This window comes from Entelurus aequoreus, linkage group LG14 (genome assembly GCF_033978785.1).
Source record: "Entelurus aequoreus isolate RoL-2023_Sb linkage group LG14, RoL_Eaeq_v1.1, whole genome shotgun sequence".
Classification (NCBI taxonomy): Eukaryota; Metazoa; Chordata; class Actinopteri; order Syngnathiformes; family Syngnathidae; genus Entelurus; species Entelurus aequoreus.
Genome location: NC_084744.1, coordinates 2,393,815 through 2,418,128, shown reverse-complemented (window position 1 = coordinate 2,418,128; position 24,314 = coordinate 2,393,815). Strand labels below are relative to the sequence as shown.

The following is a 24,314-nucleotide window of genomic DNA, read 5'->3' as shown; positions in this document are numbered from 1 at the left end:
GATATGGGCTGGTCTGAATTTGACTGGAAGCCAATGAAGACTGGATCAAATGGGGTTGATATGGGCTGGTCTGAATTTGACTGGAAGCCAATGAAGACTGGGTCAAATGGGGGTGATATGGGCTGGTCCGAATTTGACTGGAAGCCAATGAAGACTGGATCAAATGGGGGTGATATGGGTGGGTCTGAATTTGACTGGAAGCCAATGAAGACTGGATCAAATGGGGGTGATATGGGTGGGTCTGAATTTGACTGGAAGCCAATGAAGACTGGATCAAACGGGGTTGATGTGGGCTGGTCTGAATTTGACTGGAAGCCAATGAAGACTGGATCGAACGGGGGTGATATGGGCTGGTCTGAATTTGACTGGAAGCCAATGAAGACTGGATCAAATGGGGGTGATATGGGCTGGTCTGAATTTGACTGGAAGCCAATGAAGACTGGATCGAATGGGGGTGATATGGGCTGGTCTGAATTTGACTGGAAGCCAATGAAGACTGGATCAAACGGGGGTGATATGGGCTGGTCTGGGTGCACCGGTCTAAAGTCTGGCAGCCGCATTTTGTACCGTCTGAAGTCTCTTTAGCGTTGACTCGTTGAAAAGAGAACTACAATAGTCAATACCAGATGAAATTATCCTTTCCAGATCCTATTTGGACAGCAAATTTCTCACTTTAGAAATATTTCTGAGGTGATAAAAAAACGTTTTTGGTCAATGGCCTTTTCAAAGACTTGGGACTGATTCAAGGTTTCTGAGATGCACCCAAAGCAACAAGGGAGTTCTTGATCAGGGGGATCTTTTTAGGGTGATTTAGGGCTATAAAAGGAAACATTGATTGATTGATTGATTGATTGATTTATCGGGAGCAATTATCAGAGGTGGAAGAAAACCTCATCCTGGCATCCTCCATTGGACGACGACACCAAACAGACTTGAGACTAGGTCGCATGTACACGTGTCAAATTTAGGCGACAAAAACACATTTGGGTCAAACGTTTAACGGCGAGCTGAAAAGCAGGTTTTATCCTGTTTGATGTACAGCAAGCATGGAGTGTGTGAAGGTATGATAACGCCTCTTTATGTCAGCTGCACGCTGTGTTAGGATAAGCCTGAAGTGATGCGCTATGGTGTGTGTGTGTGTGTGTGTGTGTGTGTGTGTGTGTGTGTGTGTGTGTGTGTGTGTGTGTGTGTGTGTGTGTGTGTGTGTGTGTGTGTGTGTGTGTGGGGGGCGGATTTTGGCCTACATTTGGGGAATGGGTGTGAGGGGGAGGATGAGAGACTGCTCCGGTTTATTTATTGAAAGGGGTTTGGCGTCTGTCAGATTCGGAGACGACTTCTTCACACGCAGAGTTCTAGTCTCGGCACATTTTCATTTATCTTCATACAGCTCTTCCCTGTCCACGCTGTCTCCACCAAACATTCCAAGGAGCTCCAAGAAAGGAGCTGAAATGTTCCACCTGTACCAGGGGTGTAGCAGTACACGTAGGGGTGTAGCAGTACACGTAGGGGTGTAACAGTACACGTAGGGGTGTAGCAGTACACGCAGGGGTGTAGCAGTACACGTAGGAGTGTAGCAGTACACGTAGGAGTGTAGCAGTACACATAGGGGTGTAGCAGTACACGTAGGGGTGTGTAGAGTGTAGCAGTACACGTAGGAGTGTAGCAGTACACGCAGGGGTGTAGCAGTACACGTAGGAGTGTAGCAGTACACGTAGGAGTGTAGCAGTACACATAGGGGTGTAGCAGTACACGTAGGGGTGTGTAGAGTGTAGCAGTACACATAGGGGTGTAGCAGTACACGTAGGGGTGTAACGTACACGTAGGAGTGTAGCAATACACGTAGGGGTGTAGCGTACACGTAGGGGTGTAGCGTACACGTAGGGGTGTAGCGTACACGTTGGGGTGTAACGTACACGTGGAAGTGTAGCAGTACACATAGGGGTGTAGCCTACACATAGGGGTGTAACGTACACGTAGGAGTGTAGCAGTACATGTAGGGGTGTAACGTACACGTAGGATTGTAGCAGTACATATAGGGTGTAACGTACACGTAGGGGTGTAGCAGTACATATAGGGGTGTAACGTACACGTAAGGGTTTAGCAGTACATGTAGGGGTGTAGCGTACACGTAGGGGTGTAACGTACACATAGGAGTGTAGCAGTACACGTAGGGGTGTAACGTACATGTGGGAGTGTAGCAGTACATATAGGGTGTATCGTACATGTAGGAGTGTAGCAGTACACATAGGGGTGTAGCGTACACGTAGGGGTGTAATGTACATGTAGGGGTGTAGCGTACACGTAGGGGTGTAGCGGTACATATAGGGGTGTAACGTACACGTAGGAGTGTTGCAGTACATGTAGGGGTGTAACGTGCACGTAGGAGTGTAGTAGTATACGTAAGGGTGTAGCAGTACACGTAGGAGTGTAGCAGTACACGTAGGAGTGTAGCAGTACACATAGGGGTGTAGCAGTACACGCAGGGTTGTAGCAGTACACGTAGGAGTGTAGCGTACACGCTACGTGTAGCGTACACGTAGGGGTGCAACGTACACGTAGGAGTGTAGCAGTACACATAGGGGTGTAGCAGTACACGTAGGGGTGTAGCAGTACACGTAGGGGTGTAACGTACACGTAGGAGTGTAGCAGTACACATAGGGGTGTAGCAGTACACGTAGGGGTGTAGCATACACGTAGGGGTGTAGCAATACACGTAGGGGTGTAGCGTACACGTAGGGGTGTAACGTACACGTAGGGGTGTAGCGTACACGTAGGGGTGTAGCGTACACGTAGGGGTGTAACGTACACGTAGGGGTGTAGCGTACACGTTGGGGTGTAACGTACACGTGGGAGTGTAGCGTACACATAGGGGTGTAACGTACACGTAGGAGTGTAGCATTACATGTAGGGGTGTAACGTACACGTAGGATTGTAGCAGTACATATAGGGTGTAACGTACACGTAGGGGTGTAGCAGTACATATAGGGGTGTAACGTACACGTAAGGGTTTAGCAGTACATGTAGGGGTGTAGCGTACACGTAGGGGTGTAACGTACACATAGGAGTGTAGCAGTACACGTAGGGGTGTAGCAGTACACGTAGGGGTGTAACGTACATGTGGGAGTGTAGCAGTACATATAGGGTGTAACGTACATGTAGGAGTGTAGCGGTACACATAGGGGTGTAGCGTACACGTAGGGGTGTAATGTACATGTAGGGGTGTAGCGTACACGTAGGGGTGTAGCGGTACATATAGGGGTGTAACGTACACGTAGGAGTGTTGCAGTACATGTAGGGGTGTAACGTACACGTAGGAGTGTAGTAGTATACGTAGGGGTGTAGCAGTACACGTAGGAGTGTAACATACACGTAGGAGTGTAGCAGTACAGATAGGGGTGTAGCGTACACGTAGGGGTGTAACGTACACGTAGGAGTGTAGCAGTACACATAGGGGTGTAGCGTACACGTAGGGGTATAGCGTACACGTAGGGGTGTAGCGTACACGTAGGGGTGTAGCGTACACGTAGGGGTGTAACGTACACGTAGGAGTGTAGCAGTACACATAGGGGTGTAGCGTACACGTAGGGGTATAGCGTACACGTAGGGGTGTAGCGTACACGTAGGGGTATAGCGTACACGTAGGGGTGTAGCGTACACGTAGGGGTGTAGCGTACACGTAGGGGTGTAACGTACACGTAGGAGTGTAGCAGTACATGTAGGGGTGTAGCGTTATTCTACTAAGCGAAAAATTTTGTCCATTTGTCGAAGGTGAGACAACGAGAATGCGGGCTCCCGTGGATGTGATAAAAAAGATAGCGTGTGCATTGTATTACCTGGCCGTCGAGGGAAGACTACGGAAAACATCGAATGCTTTTGTACTGGCATAGCAGACTGTATCAGTTGTTGTCCGCCATGTATGTCTCAAACTCAACGTCTAGGTTTAGAGTATATAAAGTCAGCAAAAAGGAATGGACAATGAAGGTGAAGGCAAAAGAGTGAGGAGTGTCCTGACCAGATATCTACATCCATAGATTGATTGTTGTCAAATGTTCTTTATCACATTGTTTACTTGTCTAATAAAGGTGTTATTAATGTATGATGTCTCAGGTGTGATTCACTACAATAGTCACACTGGATTCCAGTTCATTGAAATACCACAACACTGGATATTGTTCAGATAAGTTACATTTAAGAACTTGCACACAAAGCTACACTGGAGGTGACTATGACGTCTGCATTTTCCGCGCCGGCGGACGGAGAGGGGCAGGGGGTCTTAAACGGTGGCATTGTTGTGTGTGGACACGGATAAGGTTAGGTGGGGTTTACCCTGGATAACCTTAGACTTAGACAAACTTAATTGATCCACAAGGAAAATTGTTCCACACAGTAGCTCAGTTACAAAGGCTGGAAAGGATAATGCAGGTATAAAGTAGACTAAACATGTACCATAGCAGCAATATAAAATATACCATACATGTAATATTTACATATTATATACAGTATTTAATATATACTGATATATTATATTACATATTTATACATTTGTATTAACACACACATGTTAAAGGTGAAATTTCACTGTTGATGTGCTTTTATTAGACAAAAAAGAATGAAGGTTATGGCAACTATTTCTCTAAAATAGGCATTAAGGCTATGAAGTGTGTTTGATCTCCATTACTAAAGTCATTGACCTTGGCAGCCCTACTTGTAAGCATGTAAACTTGCATTGTTATGTAAGGGGAAACATTGTCCGACGATCAATACAAGTATGGATTTGTGCATTTATTTCAAAGGTTAGCGCGTTAGGAGCCATTTTCAAGTTTAATTTAAGGAAACATTTTGGTAGGTACCTCAACTTGATAAATGGTCATTAAAATAGAACAACAATGTAGAGCGAAACCGCGTCACAAACCCGTGATAAAATCCGAACTGTGGATTTTGCGGACCATTCCATTTCAGATTCGATGCACATTCTCTTTTAAGTTTTGCAATTAGTTCCCTAAGTGCATGTAAAATGAGCTCAAACGTGATCTACCAATACGGCGTGCAAAGGCTGTTGACAGTACACACCTCTAAAATCGCAGAATTTGAAGAAGGCTTCAAGGTGGTAACAAACAACATGCTTGGTAGCTGCCAAAATATTTAACTTTTACACAAGTGAGATTAACATAGTTTGACACAAGTCATATTTGACTAGCCTGAGAAGAGATCCTCTCTAATCGTTATCACTCTCTTCATTAACCAGGCATCCATATTATTATTATTTTTCTGTCTAGAGTCGGAAAGCCGCCTTTTTTATCTCAGTAAAAATATTTTCCGTTTTTCTTAGTTTTTTCCGACCTACAATGTGTGTTAAAATCTTGATCCGCCTCTTTGCCATACCTGCCAACAACTACGGTTTTCCCCTAATGAGTAAAATTGTTGATAATCCAGTGGTAAAAACTGCAGTTTTCCATAAAAATGATTAACACGGACAGGGGACACACTATGAAGTGGAGAGAGGAGTCGAAGAGACAGAAATTGGCTATAAAATCCAAGGCACAATGCACTAAATTAGAAACAAAAAGGAAAATGCAAGCTGCTCAGAAATTTGCCTGGAAGGCTCATGTCCGAGCCATCATAGCGAAAATGCCAAAGTAATGTGTGAATGAAGCAAAGTAATGTGTAAATAATGTCAATAACTAGATGAACCATCTGTGGCTGTGAAGTGAATACTAGTAATGTTGTAAATACTGTATAGAGTAGGCTAACCCATGTGGTTCCTGTGGATGCGAACACAAGTTGTAATTACTGTAGTGACTAAATAACATAGTGACTGAAACAGACAAAATGATGTGTAAATAATGTCAAAAACTAGATGAACCATCTCTGGATGTGAAGTGAACACTAGTAAGGTTGTAAATACTGTATAGAGTAGGCTAACCCATGTGGTTCCTGTGGATGTGAACACAAGTTGTAATTACTGTAGTGACTAAAAACATAGTGATTGAAACAGACAAAATAATGTGTAAATAATGTCAAAAACTAGATGAACCATCTCTGGATGTGAAGTGAACACTAGTAAGGTTGTAAATACTGCATAGAGTAGGCTAACCCATGTGGTTCCTGTGGATGTGAACACAATTACTGTAGTGACTAAATAACATAGTAACTGAAACAGACAAAATGATGTGTAAAAAATGTAAATAACTAGATGAACCATCTGTGACTGTGAAGTGAACACTAGTAAGGTTGTAAATACTGTATAGAGTAGGCTAACCCATATGGTTCCTGTGGATGTGAACACAATTACTGTAGTTACTAAATAACAGTGACTGAAACAGACAAAATTATGTGTAAATAACTAGATGAACCATATGTGGCTGTGAAGTGAACACTAGTAAGGTTGTAAATACTGTATAGAGTAGGCTAACCCATGTGGTTCCTGTGGATGTGAACACAAGTTGTAATTACTGTAGTGACTAAATAACATAGTGACTGAAACAGACAAAATTATGTGTAAATAATGTCAAAAACTAGATGAACCATCTCTGGATGTGAAGTGAACACTAGTAATGTTGTAAATACTGTATAGAGTAGGCTAACCCATGTGGTTCCTGTGGATGTGAACACAAGTTGTAATTACTGTAGTGACTAAATAACATAGTGACTGAAACAGACAAAATGATGTGTAAATAATGTCAATAACTAGATGAACCATCTGTGGCTGTGAAGTGAACACTAGTAAGGTTGTAAATACTGTATAGAGTAGGCTAACCCATGTGGTTCCTGTGGATGTGAACACAATTACTGTAGTTACTATATAACATAGTGACTGAAACAGACAAAATTATGTGTAAATAATGTAAATAACTAGATGAACCATCTGTGACTGTGAAGTGAACACCAGTAAGGTTGTAAATACTGTATAGCAGGGGTCACCAACCTTTTTGAAACCAAGAGCTACTTCTTGGGTACTGATTAATGCGAAGGGCTACCAGTTAGATACACACTTAAATAAATTGCCAGAAGTAGCCAATTTGCTCAATTTACCTTTAACTCTGTTATTATTAATAATTAATGATATTTATCTTTGTGGAAACACTGATCATCTTAATGATTTCTCACAATAAATATATATAGAAACAGATAAATATCAATATGCAACACTTTATTTTTATATTTTCTCTAAGTGCGCATTTTTCAAATTGAACATTTTCAAATGATCACTTCTAAGACAGTCTTGTGAAATCACAATATCCCATTTTAACTAGCTAGCCAATAACATTTTTTAACAAATCATGAATTACTTTGCACCATGTTCTTACAAATAATAACTCATGTAAAATACAAAAGTAAACTCTCAAATTTTTAAATCATGTCACACTTTGAACTGGACACCAAATCTGTTATCTGTTTCTTTGTCAGTTAGTGGGAAGCCTGGCATTGCATGCTGTTAACTAGTGTGTTGTACTCTGGTGTGTAACTTGACACTGCAACTCTGAGTGAGTCTTGCAGGTGTGCATCAGTGAGGCGTGTTCTGTGTTTGTTCTTGATGAAGTTCATGTCAGAAAAGGCTGATTCACAAAGATAAGATTTTTCCTCATTGTTTGCGGAACCTTCTTAATCTTTTGGACATATTTTCACAGTAATCTGGCCTTAAGCTTAATTATGATAAATGTAAAATGTTAAGGATCGGAAATCTAAAGGGAACGTCCTTTCGAATGGAATGCAAAGTGCCTGTTTTGTGGACAGATGGACCAGTTAACATACTTGGTGTTGTTGTCCCAGAAAATCTGGAAGATCTAGGCTCAGTAAATTATGATAATCGACTAAGAAAGCTGGACAAAATTATGCAATTATGGAAAGGGAAATCCCTAACCTTGTATGGTAAAATGTCTATTGCCAACTCGTTAATTATTCCTCAATTTATTTATTTGTTTTTGTCATTACCAGCTCCATCACAATACTTTTTTAAGATTTATGAGCGGAGGGTCTTCGATTTTGTCTGGAACGGCAAACCAGAAAAGATTAAAAGAAAGGTTTTGTACAAAGAGTATGAATATGGGGGCCTGAAACTTGTCAACCTTGAAGCTATGTGTCTGTCTTTAAAAGCATCAATTGTTCCAAAGATGTATTTAAACATTGAGTGGTACACAAATGTCCTGTTGGACAAAAAACATGTACTATATCAAAAGAAATTGTATCCTTTTTTACAAGTGATCCCCTCCCAGAGAGTCTGCTGGGAAACATGGCGGGGTTCATAAAGGAAACAATCCACTCATAGTGGTGTTTTCAATTTGATGTGCCAGAAAAAAGAGACGATATTTTGCAGCAGTTAATATGGATGAACTCTAATATTGTAATAGATGGAAAGCCTTTCTTTTGGAAAAATATGTTTGAAAGAGGAATCATTTTTGTCAATGATATTATCAATGAGAATGGTAAAATTATGAAGTATGATGAATTTAGAGCTATGTATGGTGATGCTTGCTCAAGCTTTTCATTTGATCAACTAACTGGAGTCATTGGGAAAAGATGGAAACAAATAATTAATTATGGAACTACTAAATTATTAGTTTGTAAACCTCTAATAAGAAATTCTAGTTGGCAAAAAGGAACTAAAATAAATAGAAAAATATATAATTTTTATTTAATAAAGAAATCTTTGAAGGCTGCCTCATACAACACGAATGTAAAATGGGAGGACTTTTTTGACTGCCCGTTGCCATGGGATGCCATATTCAAACTAATCTATAAAACCACTATCGATGTGCAAAATCGTTATTTTCAAATTAAAATTATTTATAACTTTTTACCCACAGGGAAAATGTTAAAATTATGGAATATGACAGAGTCAGATGATTGCCGATTTTGTTGTCAGGAGCCTGAATCCACCCTGCATTTGTTTTGGTATTGTCATATTGTGTCTTTGTTTTGGGTGGAAGTTGAAAAAATGTGTTTAAGGATTGGTTTGTTTATGAAGCTTAATGTGGTTTCTGTTATTTTAGGAGAGTTCATTGACAATCATGATTTAGTCAATTTAATTATAGTACTCGGTAAAAATGTTTATTTTTAAGGCCAAAAACAGATATTCACTTAGTATTACTTTCTTTAAAACATTTATTCAGTATTTTCTAACTTTAGAAAGTTACATGGTTGAAAACGATAATGATGCCAAAAAACATTAAAAAAAAGATGAGAAGTCCTCAAAGGCTTATTTTGAAAGTATAATTATGTTTATAGATTATATGATATCTGTTGTTGTGTTTCCTAATTTGAGTGACCTGGACATAATCTGGACTGTACATAAATGCTTATTTTGAAAATGTAATTTTGTTTATAAATTATATGCAATCTGTTGTGTTCCCTAATTTTTTTCTGTGTACATGAATGAAGGTGTGTGTTGCTGAGTCCGACTTGGACATTATCTGGACTTGGCCTGGTTTAAAAAACCCTTTAAACAAATCTAATTTCATTGACAACCTGGACTGTTGAAGATAAGGCCCTTTTTTAAAAAATAAAATAAAATAAGATGAATAAATAAAAAACATTTTCTTGGATAAAAAAGAAAGTAAAACAATATAAAAATAATTACATAAAAAATAGTAATTAATGAAAATGTTAGTGGACCAGCAGCCTATACAATCATGTGTGCTTCAGGGACTGTGTCCCTTGCAGATGTGTTGTCTATGTTGTGTTCAGGGACTGTGTCCCTTGCAGATGTGTTGTCTATGTTGTGTTCAGGGACTGTGTCCCTTGCAGATGTGTTGTCTATGTTGTGTTCAGGGACTGTGTCCCTTGCAGATGTGTTGTCTATGTTGTGGGAACCAGAATATTGGTAGCAGAAAGAAATAACCCCTTTTGTGTGAGTGGGTGTGGATGAGTGTGCATGGGGGAGGTTGTTTGGGTTGATGCACTGATTGAAAGTGTATCTTGTGTTTTTTCTATGTAGATTTAATTTTTAAATTTTTTTTTTTTTTTTTTTTTTTTAGAACAGGCCCGCGGGCGACTCATCTGGTCCTCACGGGCGACCTGGTGCCCGCGGGCACCGCGTTGGTGACCCCTGCTGTATAGAGTAGGCTAACCCATGTGGTTCCTGTGGATGTGAACACAAGTTGTAATTACTGTAGTGACTAAATAACATAGTGACTGAAACCGACAAAATTATGTGTAAATAATGTCAAAAACTAGATGAACCATCTCTGGATGTGAAGTGAACACTAGTAAGGTTGTAAATACTGTATCGAGTAGGCTAACCCATGTGGTTCCTGTGGATGTGAACACAATTACTGTAGTGACTAAATAACACAGTGACTGAAACAGACAGTGATACATTTGAATGAATGGATTATGTACAGTATTTATGTCAACTCTGTTGATCATTTTTCAATTCTTTAAACACTTTAAAAACCAGGAGCTTCGGTGCGTGGGGGGGTTGCCTCCCTTGTCCCCCCACCAGGGCACCGCCCTGCACCTAGCTAGGGACCTGCAGCCCCCAGACCCCTGGCCTGTTTTCAGTCTTTTTCATTAAGTTCAAATCACATGCCTGCATTAACCCGAAATCTGAGTACATTGTAAAAAGGTTTGTTGTTTGGCCTTTAGCATTGGGCTTTACTGTTGGTCAGTAGTTTAGGGGGGGGCGGCTATAGGTGTTCTTGGTTTCCATCAGAGGAAACGATTGCAGCTGCAGACTCCAGGACACAATGAGCTCGGGTGTGACCACTTCCTGTCTCTGCGGGTTAGCTCCCGCACAGCTAGCCAGCCTCGTCTCCCCCATTTAAAAGACTCACGCGCTGCACGCCAAGGCCAGTGGGACCACTTAAAAGGAATAACATGACAACTTGCATGCACAACACAACCCGCCAGCATCCAACCGTGTCATTGGAATTGGAGCCGCGAGGATCCCAAACAGGAGACAAGGAATGAGGAGTTCAGCAATTCTGTTTGACTGTATCATTAGCTCAAGGTGCGCTGCAAAAACTGGGCAAGGTGGACCCGCCTCTCAGACCCAGCTTACGTTTACATTCCTGGGAATATACTGCTTCGTTCCCAGAGTGTGTGTGTGAGAGAAGGGAGGAAAGGAAATAGCGGACGGAAACATGCCGAGTTCTCATAGGGGGTGTTTAAAGCAGACTACCTTAACAAAGACTAGGGTTGCAAAATTCCGGGAATATTCAAAGTTGGAAACTTTCCATGGGAATTAACGGGAAATGAATGGGAATAAACATTGAATGCAACATGCTAGATCTTGTAGCATGATTATTAGCTAAAACAACCTGATTTCATGCAAATTCAGTAGAATTTCCACCCTGCACTGTGCATTCCTCCATCACATGTGCAGATAATTCCCAGCATGCTACACACTACTATTGAGGCCACACTAGTATTTGAGCCCAATGACTTCATCCAGTCAGGTAAGTGTTGATGATATTACTGGGGTAAATATATTTGATCTATGGTATTTAAGTGTAATAGAGGTGTAATTGCTTGTTACTGTATGACTGTAGACTACTCCAGCAGACTTCCACTCAAGCTAGCTAGCTGTTCCTGTACTTTTTTAATGATTTTGGGGCCAATATCTCTAGCTAGCTAGGTTTATGTACCACCACAGTCTCATAATGAACTGAAAATATTTCTCAGTTAGCCGTGATGCTAATTTTCTCTATGTTAAATCCCATTCATTTATGGCAACAACGTTAGCGATCCGAATTTACCTTTCTTGTGATCTGTAAAGTTCAACTAGCAAATACTAAATCAAAAGGTGTAGTTTCCTCCGCCTTCTGTTCTGCTAGCCATTCTGTTGTCATACAAGAATGTAGCTTATAGTTTGATTTAGCATGCTGATTGACTGTTCATTTATTCATCTAACCTATTTCTATTCATTTGTCCATCAGTCAAATATTTTTAAAGACTACTCCAATTGTTTAGCTGACTATTTATATCTGTGTGTGGCATTGCATTAGTCTTTTACAAGCTTCTCATCTTATTCTACAGAATTAGATGGACGGTGTCCAACTTTGAATCATCAAAAAATGGTCAAAATTTCCAAACTTCCCGAGCTTAACTTCCCGTGTTAAATTTCCGGAAATTTACCGGAAACTTTCCACCCCTTTGCAACCCTATGTGTTCCCTTTGAAGCATTTGACAAGTCTTTTGAAGGCATCAGGGAGATTGGGAAGAAAACGGTCTGGCCAGTGACTCGGCAGGCAGCGTGAGACAACAATGACTACTATTTACTACTCCACCTGGGAGGAGACACATTGATCTGAGAGGAGATTGAGGCCGTCAACAAAAAGGATCGGAGTAAAATACTGTAGGGTTGTCACGATACTAGATTTTCAGTAGTCTACAGTCATACAGTAACAATCAATTACACCTCTATTAAACTTAAATACCATAGATCCAGTAATATCAACACTTACCTGACTGGATGAAGTCCTTGGGCTCAAATACTAGTGTGGCCTCAATAGCCCTGCTATAGTGTGTAGCATGCTGGGAATTATCTGTGCATGTGATGGAGGAATGCACAGTGCAGGGTGGAAATTCAACTGCATTTGCATTAAATCAGGTTGTTTTAGCTAATAATCATGCTGCAAGATCTAGCATGTTGCATTCAATGTTTATTCCCATGAATTCCCCGTTAATTCCCATGGAAAGTTTCCAACTTTGAATATTCCCGGAATTTTGCAACCCTAGGAACACACAAGACGTTGAAACCCTTTGGCGTAGCCCCTTTAAATGTTTGATGAGCGAGTCCAAAATGCAGTGTGGGAGAATGTTTGAATCATACGCACTATCTGGAAAAAAAACAAACTAAAAAAAACCTCATACTCAGACGGTGAAATAAAGATTATATCTGTTTTTTTCGACTGCTCGCCAAACAAAGTGTCTTTTATAGCAGATGTTGTGACAAGGTAAGCAGCAGTGACTCACTTTACTGTACGTATGGATGCACTACAAACTGCTAACACTGCAGAAATGACGAGCTAGGAATGAACACACACACACAATGGCTTTCTGTTTCATTTCACAGGAAAAAAGCTTCAGTAGACGTTCTAAAAGGTTCCACGGGTGTTTGGGAACAAGGACATAAAACCCACATGAAGTATGAGCTGAAAACATCTGATTAGGATTTGTTGTTCTTGTTGACAGCAAAGGACAAAAAAAAAACAGACTAAGCTTGAGGTCGGACAATAGAGTATGCACTAGAAACTAAGGTTTACAAGCTAAAGACAAGGACTTGGAGCAAGGGGCCTCACACTCAATCGACCTGAGGGCTGCGAGGCCGGGTGAGGCTGGACCCCGCAGAGCATTCACTTCAGAAACCCGTGACTAAATGTGGTAACTACTTCTACCAGCAGCTATAGTGACCCTGAGGCCTGAGCTCAGTGTCATTTGAATGTAGACTGTTGAGTTCCCCAGGAAGTGGTCCTCAGCTTGGTTATTATAGGAAGTAGCTCTTTGTGTTGCTTGATCGTGTGTTGATCTATAATTATGCATTGATGGTCTATTCACACTTATAGTCCAGTACTCTGGTCTGGACCAAAAATGTTAAAAATACATTTAATGGCCATCTGGTTTGCGTTCACCCATGTATCGATAAGATCATTTCATACCACGGCTATTGTGACCTAATTGATCACGGGTATTGGTTGTGTTCAGTCACGTGACTTTTGAACGGAAGTAAATGATGTGGTGGAGCAAACTGAATATGCAAGGGGCCTAGATCTTACCGTTAAAAGCAGATACCGAGCAAAACAATCTACGCAATGGAATCTATTCCTATACTTCATCAAATAAGATGTGTCTGGTGAGCTCAAGGATTATCTGTCGGCCGGGTTCCCAGACATGTCGAACTATCGGGTGCTGCGGGCATCATTCTACACCACAAAAACCGACGATAACTTGTAAAAGAATGGAGGTCTACAACTTCTTTGTGTGTGGTTGGTTCAAGGAAAATGGTATCAAGACTGTCCCGGATAAATACGCATCGTTTTTGCTCGGATAAAGTTGCATTTCGCGATTTAATTTGGCGTCCACTGCCATGTTTGTTGCCTTGTTGTTGTTGCACACGCCGTTTACGAGTACGCATGTGTTTCCCCGTCTTTATCAAAATATAAGTATAGATCTAAACGTTGTGTATGTGCTGAAAGATTCATTTATGATTGTTTATCAAAATATAACTATAGATGTCAACATTGTGTATGTGCTGAAAGATTCATTTATGATTGTTTATCAAAATATAACTATAGATGTCAACATTGTGTATGTGCTGAAAGATTCATGAAGGATTGTTTATCAAAATATAACTATAGATGTAAACATTGTGTATGTGCTGAAAGATTAATTTATGATTGTTTATCAAAATATAACTATAGATGTCAACATTGTGTATGTGCTGAATGATTCATTTATGATTGTTTATCAAAATATAACTATATATGTCAACATTGTGTATGTGCTGAAAGATTAATTTATGATTGTTTATCAAAATATAAATATAGATGTCAACATTGTGTATGTGCTGAAAGATTCATGAAGGATTGTTTATCAAAATATAACTATAGATGTCAACATTGTATATGTGCTGAAATATTAATTTATGATTGTTTATCAAAATATAACTATAGATGTCAACATTGTGTATGTGCTGAAATATTAATTTATGATTGTTATCAAAATATAACTATAGATGTCAACATTGTGTATGTGCTAAAAGCTTCATTTATGATTGTTTATCAAAATATAACTATAGATGTCAACATTGTGTATGTGCTGAAACATTCATTTATGATTGTTATCAAAATATAACTATACATGTCAACATTGTGTACGTGCTGAAAGATTCATTTATGATTGTTTATCAAAATATAACTATAGATGTCAACGTTGTGTACGTGCTGAAAGATTAATTTATGATTGTTTATCATAATATAACTAGATGTCAACATTGTGCATGTGCAGAAAGCTTCATTTATGATTGTTATCAAAATATAACTATAGATGTCAACATTGTGTACGTGCTGAAAGATTCATTTATGATTGTTATCAAAATATAACTATAGATGTCAACATTGTGTACGTGCTGAAAGATTCATTCATGATTGTTATCAAAATATAACTATAGATGTCAACATTGTGTATGTGCTGAAAGATTCATTTATGATTGTTTATCAAAATATAATTATAGATGTCAACATTGTGTATGTGCAGAAAGCTTTATTTATGATTGTTTATCAAAATATAACTATAGATGTCAACATTGTGTATGTGCTGAAAGATTCATTTATGATTGTTTATCAAAATATAACTATAGATGTCAACATTGTGTATGTGCAGAAAGCTTTATTTATGATTGTTTATCAAAATATAACTATAGATGTCAACATTGTGTACGTGCTGAAAGATTCATTTATGATTGTTTATCAAAATATAACTATAGATGTCAACATTGTGTATGTGCAGAAAGCTTTATTTATGATTGTTTATCAAAATATAACTATACATGTCAACATTGTGTATGTGCTGAAAGATTCATTTATGATTGTTTATCAAAATATAACCACAGATGTCAACATTGTGTATGTGCTGAAAGATTCATTTATGATTGTTATCAAAATATAACTATAGATGTCAACATTGTGTATGTGCTGAAAGATTAATTTATGATTGTTATCAAAATATAACTATGGATGTCAACATTGTGTATGTGCTAAAAGCTTCATTTATGATTGTTTATCAAAATATAACTATGGATGTCAACATTGTGTATGTGCTAAAAGCTTCATTTATGATTGTTTATCAAAATATAACTATAGATGTCGACATTGTGTATGTGCTGAAAGATTAATTTATGATTGTTTATCAAAATATAACTATAGATGTCAACGTTGTGTACGTGCTGAAAGATTAATTTATGATTGTTTATCATAATATAACTAGATGTCAACATTGTGCATGTGCAGAAAGCTTCATTTATGATTGTTATCAAAATATAACTATAGATGTCAACATTGTGTACGTGCTGAAAGATTCATTTATGATTGTTATCAAAATATAACTATAGATGTCAACATTGTGTACGTGCTGAAAGATTCATTCATGATTGTTATCAAAATATAACTATAGATGTCAACATTGTGTATGTGCTGAAAGATTCATTTATGATTGTTTATCAAAATATAATTATAGATGTCAACATTGTGTATGTGCAGAAAGCTTTATTTATGATTGTTTATCAAAATATAACTATAGATGTCAACATTGTGTATGTGCTGAAAGATTCATTTATGATTGTTTATCAAAATATAACTATAGATGTCAACATTGTGTATGTGCAGAAAGCTTTATTTATGATTGTTTATCAAAATATAACTATAGATGTCAACATTGTGTACGTGCTGAAAGATTCATTTATGATTGTTTATCAAAATATAACTATAGATGTCGACATTGTGTATGTGCTGAAAGATTAATTTATGATTGTTTATCAAAATATAACTATAGATGTCAACATTGTGTATGTGCTAAAAGCTTCATTTATGATTGTTTATCAAAATATAACTATAGATGTCAACATTGTGTATGGGCTAAAGATTTATTTATGATTGTCATCAAAATATAACTATAGATGTCAACATTGTGTATGTGCTAAAAGCTTCATTTATGATTGTTTATCAAAATATAACCACAGATGTCAACATTGTGTATGTGCTGAAAGATTCATTTATGATTGTTATCAAAATATAACTATAGATGTCAACATTGTGTAGGTGCTGAAAGATTCATTTATGATTGTTTATCAAAATATAACTATGGATGTCAACATTGTGTATGTGCTAAAAGCTTCATTTATGATTGTTTATCAAAATATAACCATAGATGTCAACATTGTGTATGTGCTGAAAGATTAATTTATGATTGTTATCAAAATATAACTATAGATGTCAACATTGTGTATAAACAATATACTTCGAATATTGCTGTCTTCTTAAGAGCCATATCATTTCATTTTAGAGTTTAAATATGTTTGTCTTCTTCCGTTTTAATTCGTAAAGGCTTTCGTGATTTTTCTTAATGATGAAGAACAAACGGGTGTTGGGGCACTTAACTTCCTGCTTATGTGACATCATGCGAGTTCACTTCCTGTTGTCATTATTCCTTGAAGTTTCGATCGAAAAGGTTGAGCGAAAAGAGCACATTTCAATATTGTGGATGCTCAGACTGCAATATTGTATACAAGTTAAGATTGGGGGAATGTCGCTTTATAACGGGGAAAGACGTTAATGTCTCCTGTACTCATGTTAGCAATAGCATTTAGGCTAGCTAGCGCAGGCTTGCTTCTCCCGTAAATGAGCAGTTTCAACAGTCAACAGAGTTTAAAAAGTGTGACTATCAATCACTGTTTTACAACAATTTGATCGGTAAGTGACGAGTTTGAACACAACACTAGACTAGAGACTATGAACCTGAGACTTGGAAGACCCAGGCCAAAGACCAGAGACTGAAGCCAAGTGACTTGCAATGTTATTGCCCACCACATGAAGTAAGAGGAAGTATCCAGATGGTACAGACAAGGGACTGGAAACAGGAAAATAGAAGCTTCCGGCTGAGCTTGGATAGAGTTGTGACCGTCCACGGAATATAATAAAGTTGGGGCCCACACAGCTCTGCCAAAAACTGATTTCCTTTCAGTCGGAACTCAAGATCAATCTTGTTTTAGAACTAAGATTAGCAAGTTTCTTCCTGTATTTTCTCAAGTCTTGTGCTTCCCCTGATGTTGACCACCAAGATCAGTAAAATGCTAACTCTGAACACTGACTCCAAATCCTAGCGCCACCTACCGGTCAGGATAGTAACATTTTAATGGAACAGTTTCACGAGGAAGAGCCAGGGGTAGGAAAAAATTATTCAGTGCTAAGATAAATTCTTACTAAAATAATAGATAATAAAAATGTTTTTTTTTTAACCAATTTAACAAATAAACATTAGGTTTAGGTCAGGCTGACTAGAGGAAGAAGTACTAATCAAATACACAATACATTTGCATACAATATGTATTTTGTTCTGCTAAAATAAATAAGATAAATTAATATGTTTCTTAACTAAACTCTCAGTTAAATGAAAGTGCAAATGAAAATACAGCTTCACCACTTTAGTCATATTTTTTGCACTGAAGCAACTTCTCTTTGACTTTAGCTCCAGACTTCTTCTGTTTGTTTGAGATTGCCTTCATTGCCACAAGTGGTGGAAAAGTGTATTACGACGGAGTAACGCTGCAGCTGACAAACAGATATTTTCTGGTTAAGAAACACTACAACAAAAGTAAATTTTCTAGCGCCACAAATCCGGTCCAACTCTGCTAACAAAATAATGCTCATTCAAAAAAATGACTCCTACTTTATTTAAAATGTTGATTTATGTCTACAAGGACCATGTTGTTTTTGGTAGGTGGAGGGCCCCAACGACTAGGTTTGCCTTGGGCCCCCAAATGACTAGCAACGCCTCTGGGTTTAGCTAGCAAGCACTTTGAAGCACCATACAAATTACAGGCTGACGTATGCATCCAGAGACTGTTTACCACTTGTTTTGGACTTGTGAAAGCACTCCATCACCATGTCAGGGCATAGACTGTATTTATATTATTCACATGTGAATAATGCTGTATAATAGACTATATTTATATTATTCACATGTGAATAATGCTGTATAATAGACTGTATTTATATTATTCACATGTGAATAATGCTGTATAATAGACTGTATTTATATTATTCACATGTGAATAATGCTGTATAATAGACTGTATTTATATTATTCACATGTGAATAATGCTGTATAATAGACTGTATTTATATTATTCACATGTGAATAATGCTGTATAATAGACTGTATTTATATTATTCACATGCGAATAATGATGTATAATAGACTGTATTTATATTATTCACATGTGAATAATGCTGTATAATAGACTGTATTTATATTATTCAATTGTGAATAATGCTGTATAATAGACTGTATTTATATTATTCACATGTATTTATACTATTCACATGTAAATAATTCTGTATAATAGACTGTATTTATATTATTCACATGTGAATAATGTTGTATAATAGACTGTATTTATATTATTCACTTGTGAATAATGCTGTATAATAGACTGTATTTATATTATTCACATGTGAATAATGCTGTATAATAGACTATATTATTCACATGTGAATAATGCTGTATAATAGACTGTATGTATATTATTCACATGTGAATAATGCTGTGTAATAGACTGTATTTATATTATTCACATGTGAATAATGCAGTGTAATAGACTCTATATTATTTACATGTGAATAATGCAGTGTAATAGACTGTATTTACATTATTCACATGTGAATAATGCTGTATAATAGACTGCATTTATATTATTCACATGTGAATAATGATGTATAATAGACTGTATTCATACTATTCACATGTAAATAATTCTGTATAATAGACTGTATTTATATTATTCACATGTGAATAATGTTGTATAATAGACTGTATTTATATTATTCACATGTGAATAATGCAGTGTAATAGACTATTTATATTATTCACATGTAAATAATGCTGTATAATAGTATGTATTTATATTATTCACATGTGAATAATGGTGTGTAATAGACTGTATTTATATTATTCACATGTAAATAATGCTGTACAATAGTATGTATTTATATTATTCACATGTGAATAATGGTGTGTAATAGACTGTATTTATATTATTCACATATCTTTATATGTACACTTTCACCGGGAAATATATCGAGATATATATATCGAATTTAAGTAAAAATATATCGAGATATACTTTTTCGTCCAAATCGCCCAGCGCTAATTCAAATGTTGATTTATGTCTACAATGACCATGTTGTCTTTGGTAGGTGGAGGGCCCCAACGACTAGGTTTGCCTTGGGCCCCCAAATGACTAGGTTTGCCTCGGGCCCCCAAATGACTAGCATCGCCTCTGGGTCGAGCTAGCAAGCACTTTGAAGCACCATACAAATTACAGGCTACCGTTTGGACATGTCTGTGACGTCACATCCGCACCTTTGTGACGTCACATAGCGCTCCCTTTGACAGCGGCTCTGACTGACTCTTCTGTTGATGTTTAACCGACTCTTCTGTTTATGTTCTTTCATTCGCATTCTGTGTTTAATTTGGGCCAGCGGTGGGGAATCATCGCCCACTTCTTCTCGAACATTCCACCACTGTAACCATAGCGGACCATCAAAGGTGGGGTCTTCCTACCTGCCTGCACCGTGTCGCTCAGGTCGTGGTTGGCCGCAGTCCGGGGGAACTCCTTCAGTTTCCGGCCGCTGAGGTTGATGGCCCCGCTGCCCGCCCCCTCCTCCAGCGCCCGCTCCAAGCCGCGGTTGGGCGGCGCGGGGCCGTTGCTGAGGCTCGGGCCGGACGGCGAGGATCCGTGCTGGGAAGCGAGGGACGGAGAACGGGCGGACTCCGGTCCTTGCGTCGCCATGGTGCTCCGCGGCGTGTGCTCGTCCTCGGGGCCGCCAGACAACGTTCAACCCCCCCCCGCCCGCGGTCAGCTTCCTGCTCGACGCTCGCTCCTAAGCGGCATCAAGCGCATGGCATTCAACGACACTTCCGGTCATTGGCTTGTCAAAGTAAAACGACCGGAAGTTCCTCAGTAGAAGGTTCGAATGTCTTGGGATTTCAAAAAACACGCATTGTTATAATAAACATCAACTAATCCCTTTCCCTATTTCATTTTGAGTGTCTGCTTAGTTTTCAAGCGTTCTCCCACTGCGGCTGCGCACTGAGAAAATAAGGCCAACACTGACATCTGGTGGATGTAGTTAGCATCACATGCTCTGTGAGTGCGCGTACGTCATCAGCAGATTTCCAGCTCATACATTTCCAGTCGCTCCACTTTTCTCCCCAGTCAAAACAAAGAACGTAATTGCATAGGAATTTGATTATTATATATTGTTGTCGTTTTGTTTTTTTGTTTTTTTTATTAAATCGACATAATTTAGATATATGTGTGCTAGTTCTAGCTATTAGGCTGTTCAAGTTTTTATTTATTTATTTAATTGTATTTTTATTTTTGTATTTTTTTAAATGCACCGTAACACTTTGAGGTTGTTTGCTCAATGCAAAGTGTTTTTACAAATAAAATACATTATTATTATTATTTAAAAAAAACACAAAATACACTTACAGTTAGTGCACCAACCCAACCAACCCCCTCCCCCCCCCCCCCCCCCCGCCCCCCATTCACACATAAGGGTTGTTTCCTTCTGTTATTAATATTATTGTTCCTACAATATACAACAATACAGTCTGCAAGGGACACGGTTATTAATATTAACAATATAACAATAAATATCAATAAATTCTGCAAAGGATACAGATAGTGTGTGCTGCTGGTCCACTAATAGTACTAACCTTTAATAGTTAATTTTACTCATTTTCATTTATTACTAGTTTCTATGTAACTGTTTTTATTTTATTTTATTATTATTTTTTGTTCAAGAAAATGTTTTTTATTTTAATTTTAGTTTTTTTTTTTTTTTTAATAAAATAAAATAAAGGACATTATCTTCACCAGACCAGGTCGTCAATGAAGTAAGATTGTTTAATGCAATGTTTTTCAACCACTGTGCCGCGGCACACTAATTGGGTTAAAAGTATTTTATGCAAACTGGTACAATAATTGTATCTAAGTTATCACACAACTTTGTGTTCCAATGAGTTCCCGGCGAGAAGACAAAAGCTGTCTTTGATCCTACCAAACGAAGGCTTGTAAAACTCCAGTGTAGGATGGGAAGCGACATGAAGGTGTTCTGGTTCTTTGATGTATTGTATTCCACAGAAAGATTTTGTCTTGACCCAAGAACTACAAAGCGAAGAGGAAGCAGGACCTGACTCCCCTCAAGGCACCTCTTCTTTGAACTGTTTTACGACCTTTTCTTTGAACTGTTCTGCAACAGTTACGACCCCCGTCCCTTAGAAACAGCTGTTGCCATTTAATCAGGGAAAGTCCCAATAAAAGCGGAGGCGTCCAATCTTTCGTCAGGAGCGTGGGACGACACTCTACAAGGGTACAGTGGCTACACGTTTCTCCTCATTGAGCCAAATTGAATTCGGTCTCTGTTTAATTCCTTGCTTCTTGTCTTGTTTAATAGATGTCATCAGTGTTTGAACCTGACACGAACCAGTAATTACAATCTGTAAATGTGCCGTTGTCGAGTGTCGGTGCTGTCTAGAGCTCGGCAGAGACACCATGTGATACTCTTCCATACCAGTAGGTGGCATCAGGTAGCTAATTGCTTTGTAGATGTCGGGAACGACGACAGTGGTTTGCAGGTGAAAAGGTATCTAATGTTTAAACCAAAAATAAACAAAAGGTGAGTGCCGCTAAGAAAAGTAATTGAAGTTTAGGGATGGCTATGCAGAACGAAACTAAAACTGAACTGGCTACAAAGTAAACAAAAACAGAATGCTGGACGACAGCAAAGACTTACAGCGTGTGGAGCAGAAAAGGTTAAAAAACACTGCTTTAAAGGGTTCTTAAAACCAGGTCCAGTCCAGATGATGTCCAGGTCGGGCTCAGCAACACACACCTTCATTTATGTCCACTCAAATTAGGGAACACGACAACAGATTGCATTATTATATCTTGTTTATGTACAAAAAATATGTACATTTGACGGTAAAAATTGGCAACTCAGTCGCTAGAATTTTTCAGTACAAATGTAACATTTTACTGTAAATGGAAGAACGCTGCCACAGTTTGAATGAACAATTTTAAAATTTAGGCAACTGAGCTGCCAGAGTTTTTCCCGTAACATTGGCTCGTCAAAGTAAAACCACCGGAAGTTGCTCAGTAGAAGGTTTGAATGTCTTGGAATTTGCATAGGCATTTGATTATTAGGGTTCGCATGTACAGGTACAAAGGAACCTATTGTTATTGTAAGGTTTTATTATTATTATTCCGCCGCCACAAAAAACTCTAATTTGACCCACTTAACATGCTTCAAAACTCACCAAATTTGACACAAACATCAGCACCTGCAAAAATTGCCATCTAATAAAAAACCAAACCCCAAAAATCAAAATTGCGCTCTAGCGCCCCCTAGGAAAAAACAAAAACAAACTGCCTGTAACTCCCACTAGGAAGGTCGTAGAGACATGAAACAAAAACCTCTATGTAGGTCTGACTTAGACCTACATTTCATAATTTAACATCTTCGGGCAAAAACCAACAGGAAGTTGGTAATTTCCCATTTAAGACAAAAATGTACTAAAAACACTCATTTTTGCCTCTTTGAGGTGTAATTTGACCCCCTTAAAATACTTCAAAACTCACCAAACTTCTCACACACATCGGGACTGGTGGAAATTGCGATCCAAAAAAAAAAACCAAACCCCAAAACCCAAAGCTCAGCGCTCTAGCGCAATTTTTGAATAAAACAGAGACAAAACTGCTTCTCAGAGGAAAACTCAGACAAAACGGCTTGTAACTTCCGGTAGGAACGTCTTAGAGACATGAAACAAATAAAACCGAACCCCAAAACTCAGCGCTCTAGCGCAATTTTTGAATAAAACAGAGACAAAACTGCTTCTCAGAGGAAAACTCAGACAAAACTGCTTGTAACTTCCGGTAGGAACGTCTTAGAGACATGAAACAAATAAAACCGAACCCCAAAACTCAGCGCTCTAGCGCAATTTTTGAATAAAACAGAGACAAAACTGCTTCTCAGAGGAAAACTCAGGCAAAACTGCTTGTAACTTCCGGTAGGAACGTCTTAGAGACATGAAACAAATAAAACCGAACCCCAAAACTCAGCGCTCTAGCGCAATTTTTGAATAAAACAGAGACAAAACTGCTTCTCAGAGGAAAACTCAGACAAAACTGCTTGTAACTTCCGGTAGGAACGTCTTAGAGACATGAAACAAATAAAACCGAACCCCAAAACTCAGCGCTCTAGCGCAATTTTTTGAATAAAACAGAGAGAAAACTGCTTCTCAGAGGAAAACTCAGACAAAACGGCTTGTAACTTCCGGTAGGAACGTCTTAGAGACATGAAACAAATAAAACCGAACCCCAAAACTCAGCGCTCTAGCGCAATTTTTGAATAAAACAGAGACAAAACTGCTTCTCAGAGGAAAACTCAGACAAAACTGCTTGTAACTTCCGGTAGGAATACCCTATAATGACAATGTGAAAAGGAATTAGGACCACTAAAGCTGCTCCGCTGCTGTGATTTTACGCGCCTTCAAAGAAAACAACCACTGTGCCGTAGCACCTAGGAAAAAAA

At 38.3% G+C, this 24,314-nt stretch overlaps 1 protein-coding gene across 4 annotated transcripts in view; it reads right to left on the bottom strand.

The window, feature by feature from the left end:
• Positions 1 to 20,778, bottom strand: part of lrch1 (leucine-rich repeats and calponin homology (CH) domain containing 1) — a 195,004-nt gene extending 174,226 nt beyond the window's left edge. For all 4 annotated transcript variants that reach the window (XM_062068759.1, XM_062068760.1, XM_062068757.1 and 1 more), the window contains exon 1: positions 20,278 to 20,778. In XM_062068759.1, coding sequence (XP_061924743.1) covers positions 20,278 to 20,506 — 229 coding nt within the window. In that variant the 5' untranslated portion in view covers positions 20,507 to 20,778. The remainder of the gene's footprint in view (positions 1 to 20,277) is intronic.
• Between the last annotated feature and the right edge of the window lie 3,536 nt (positions 20,779 to 24,314).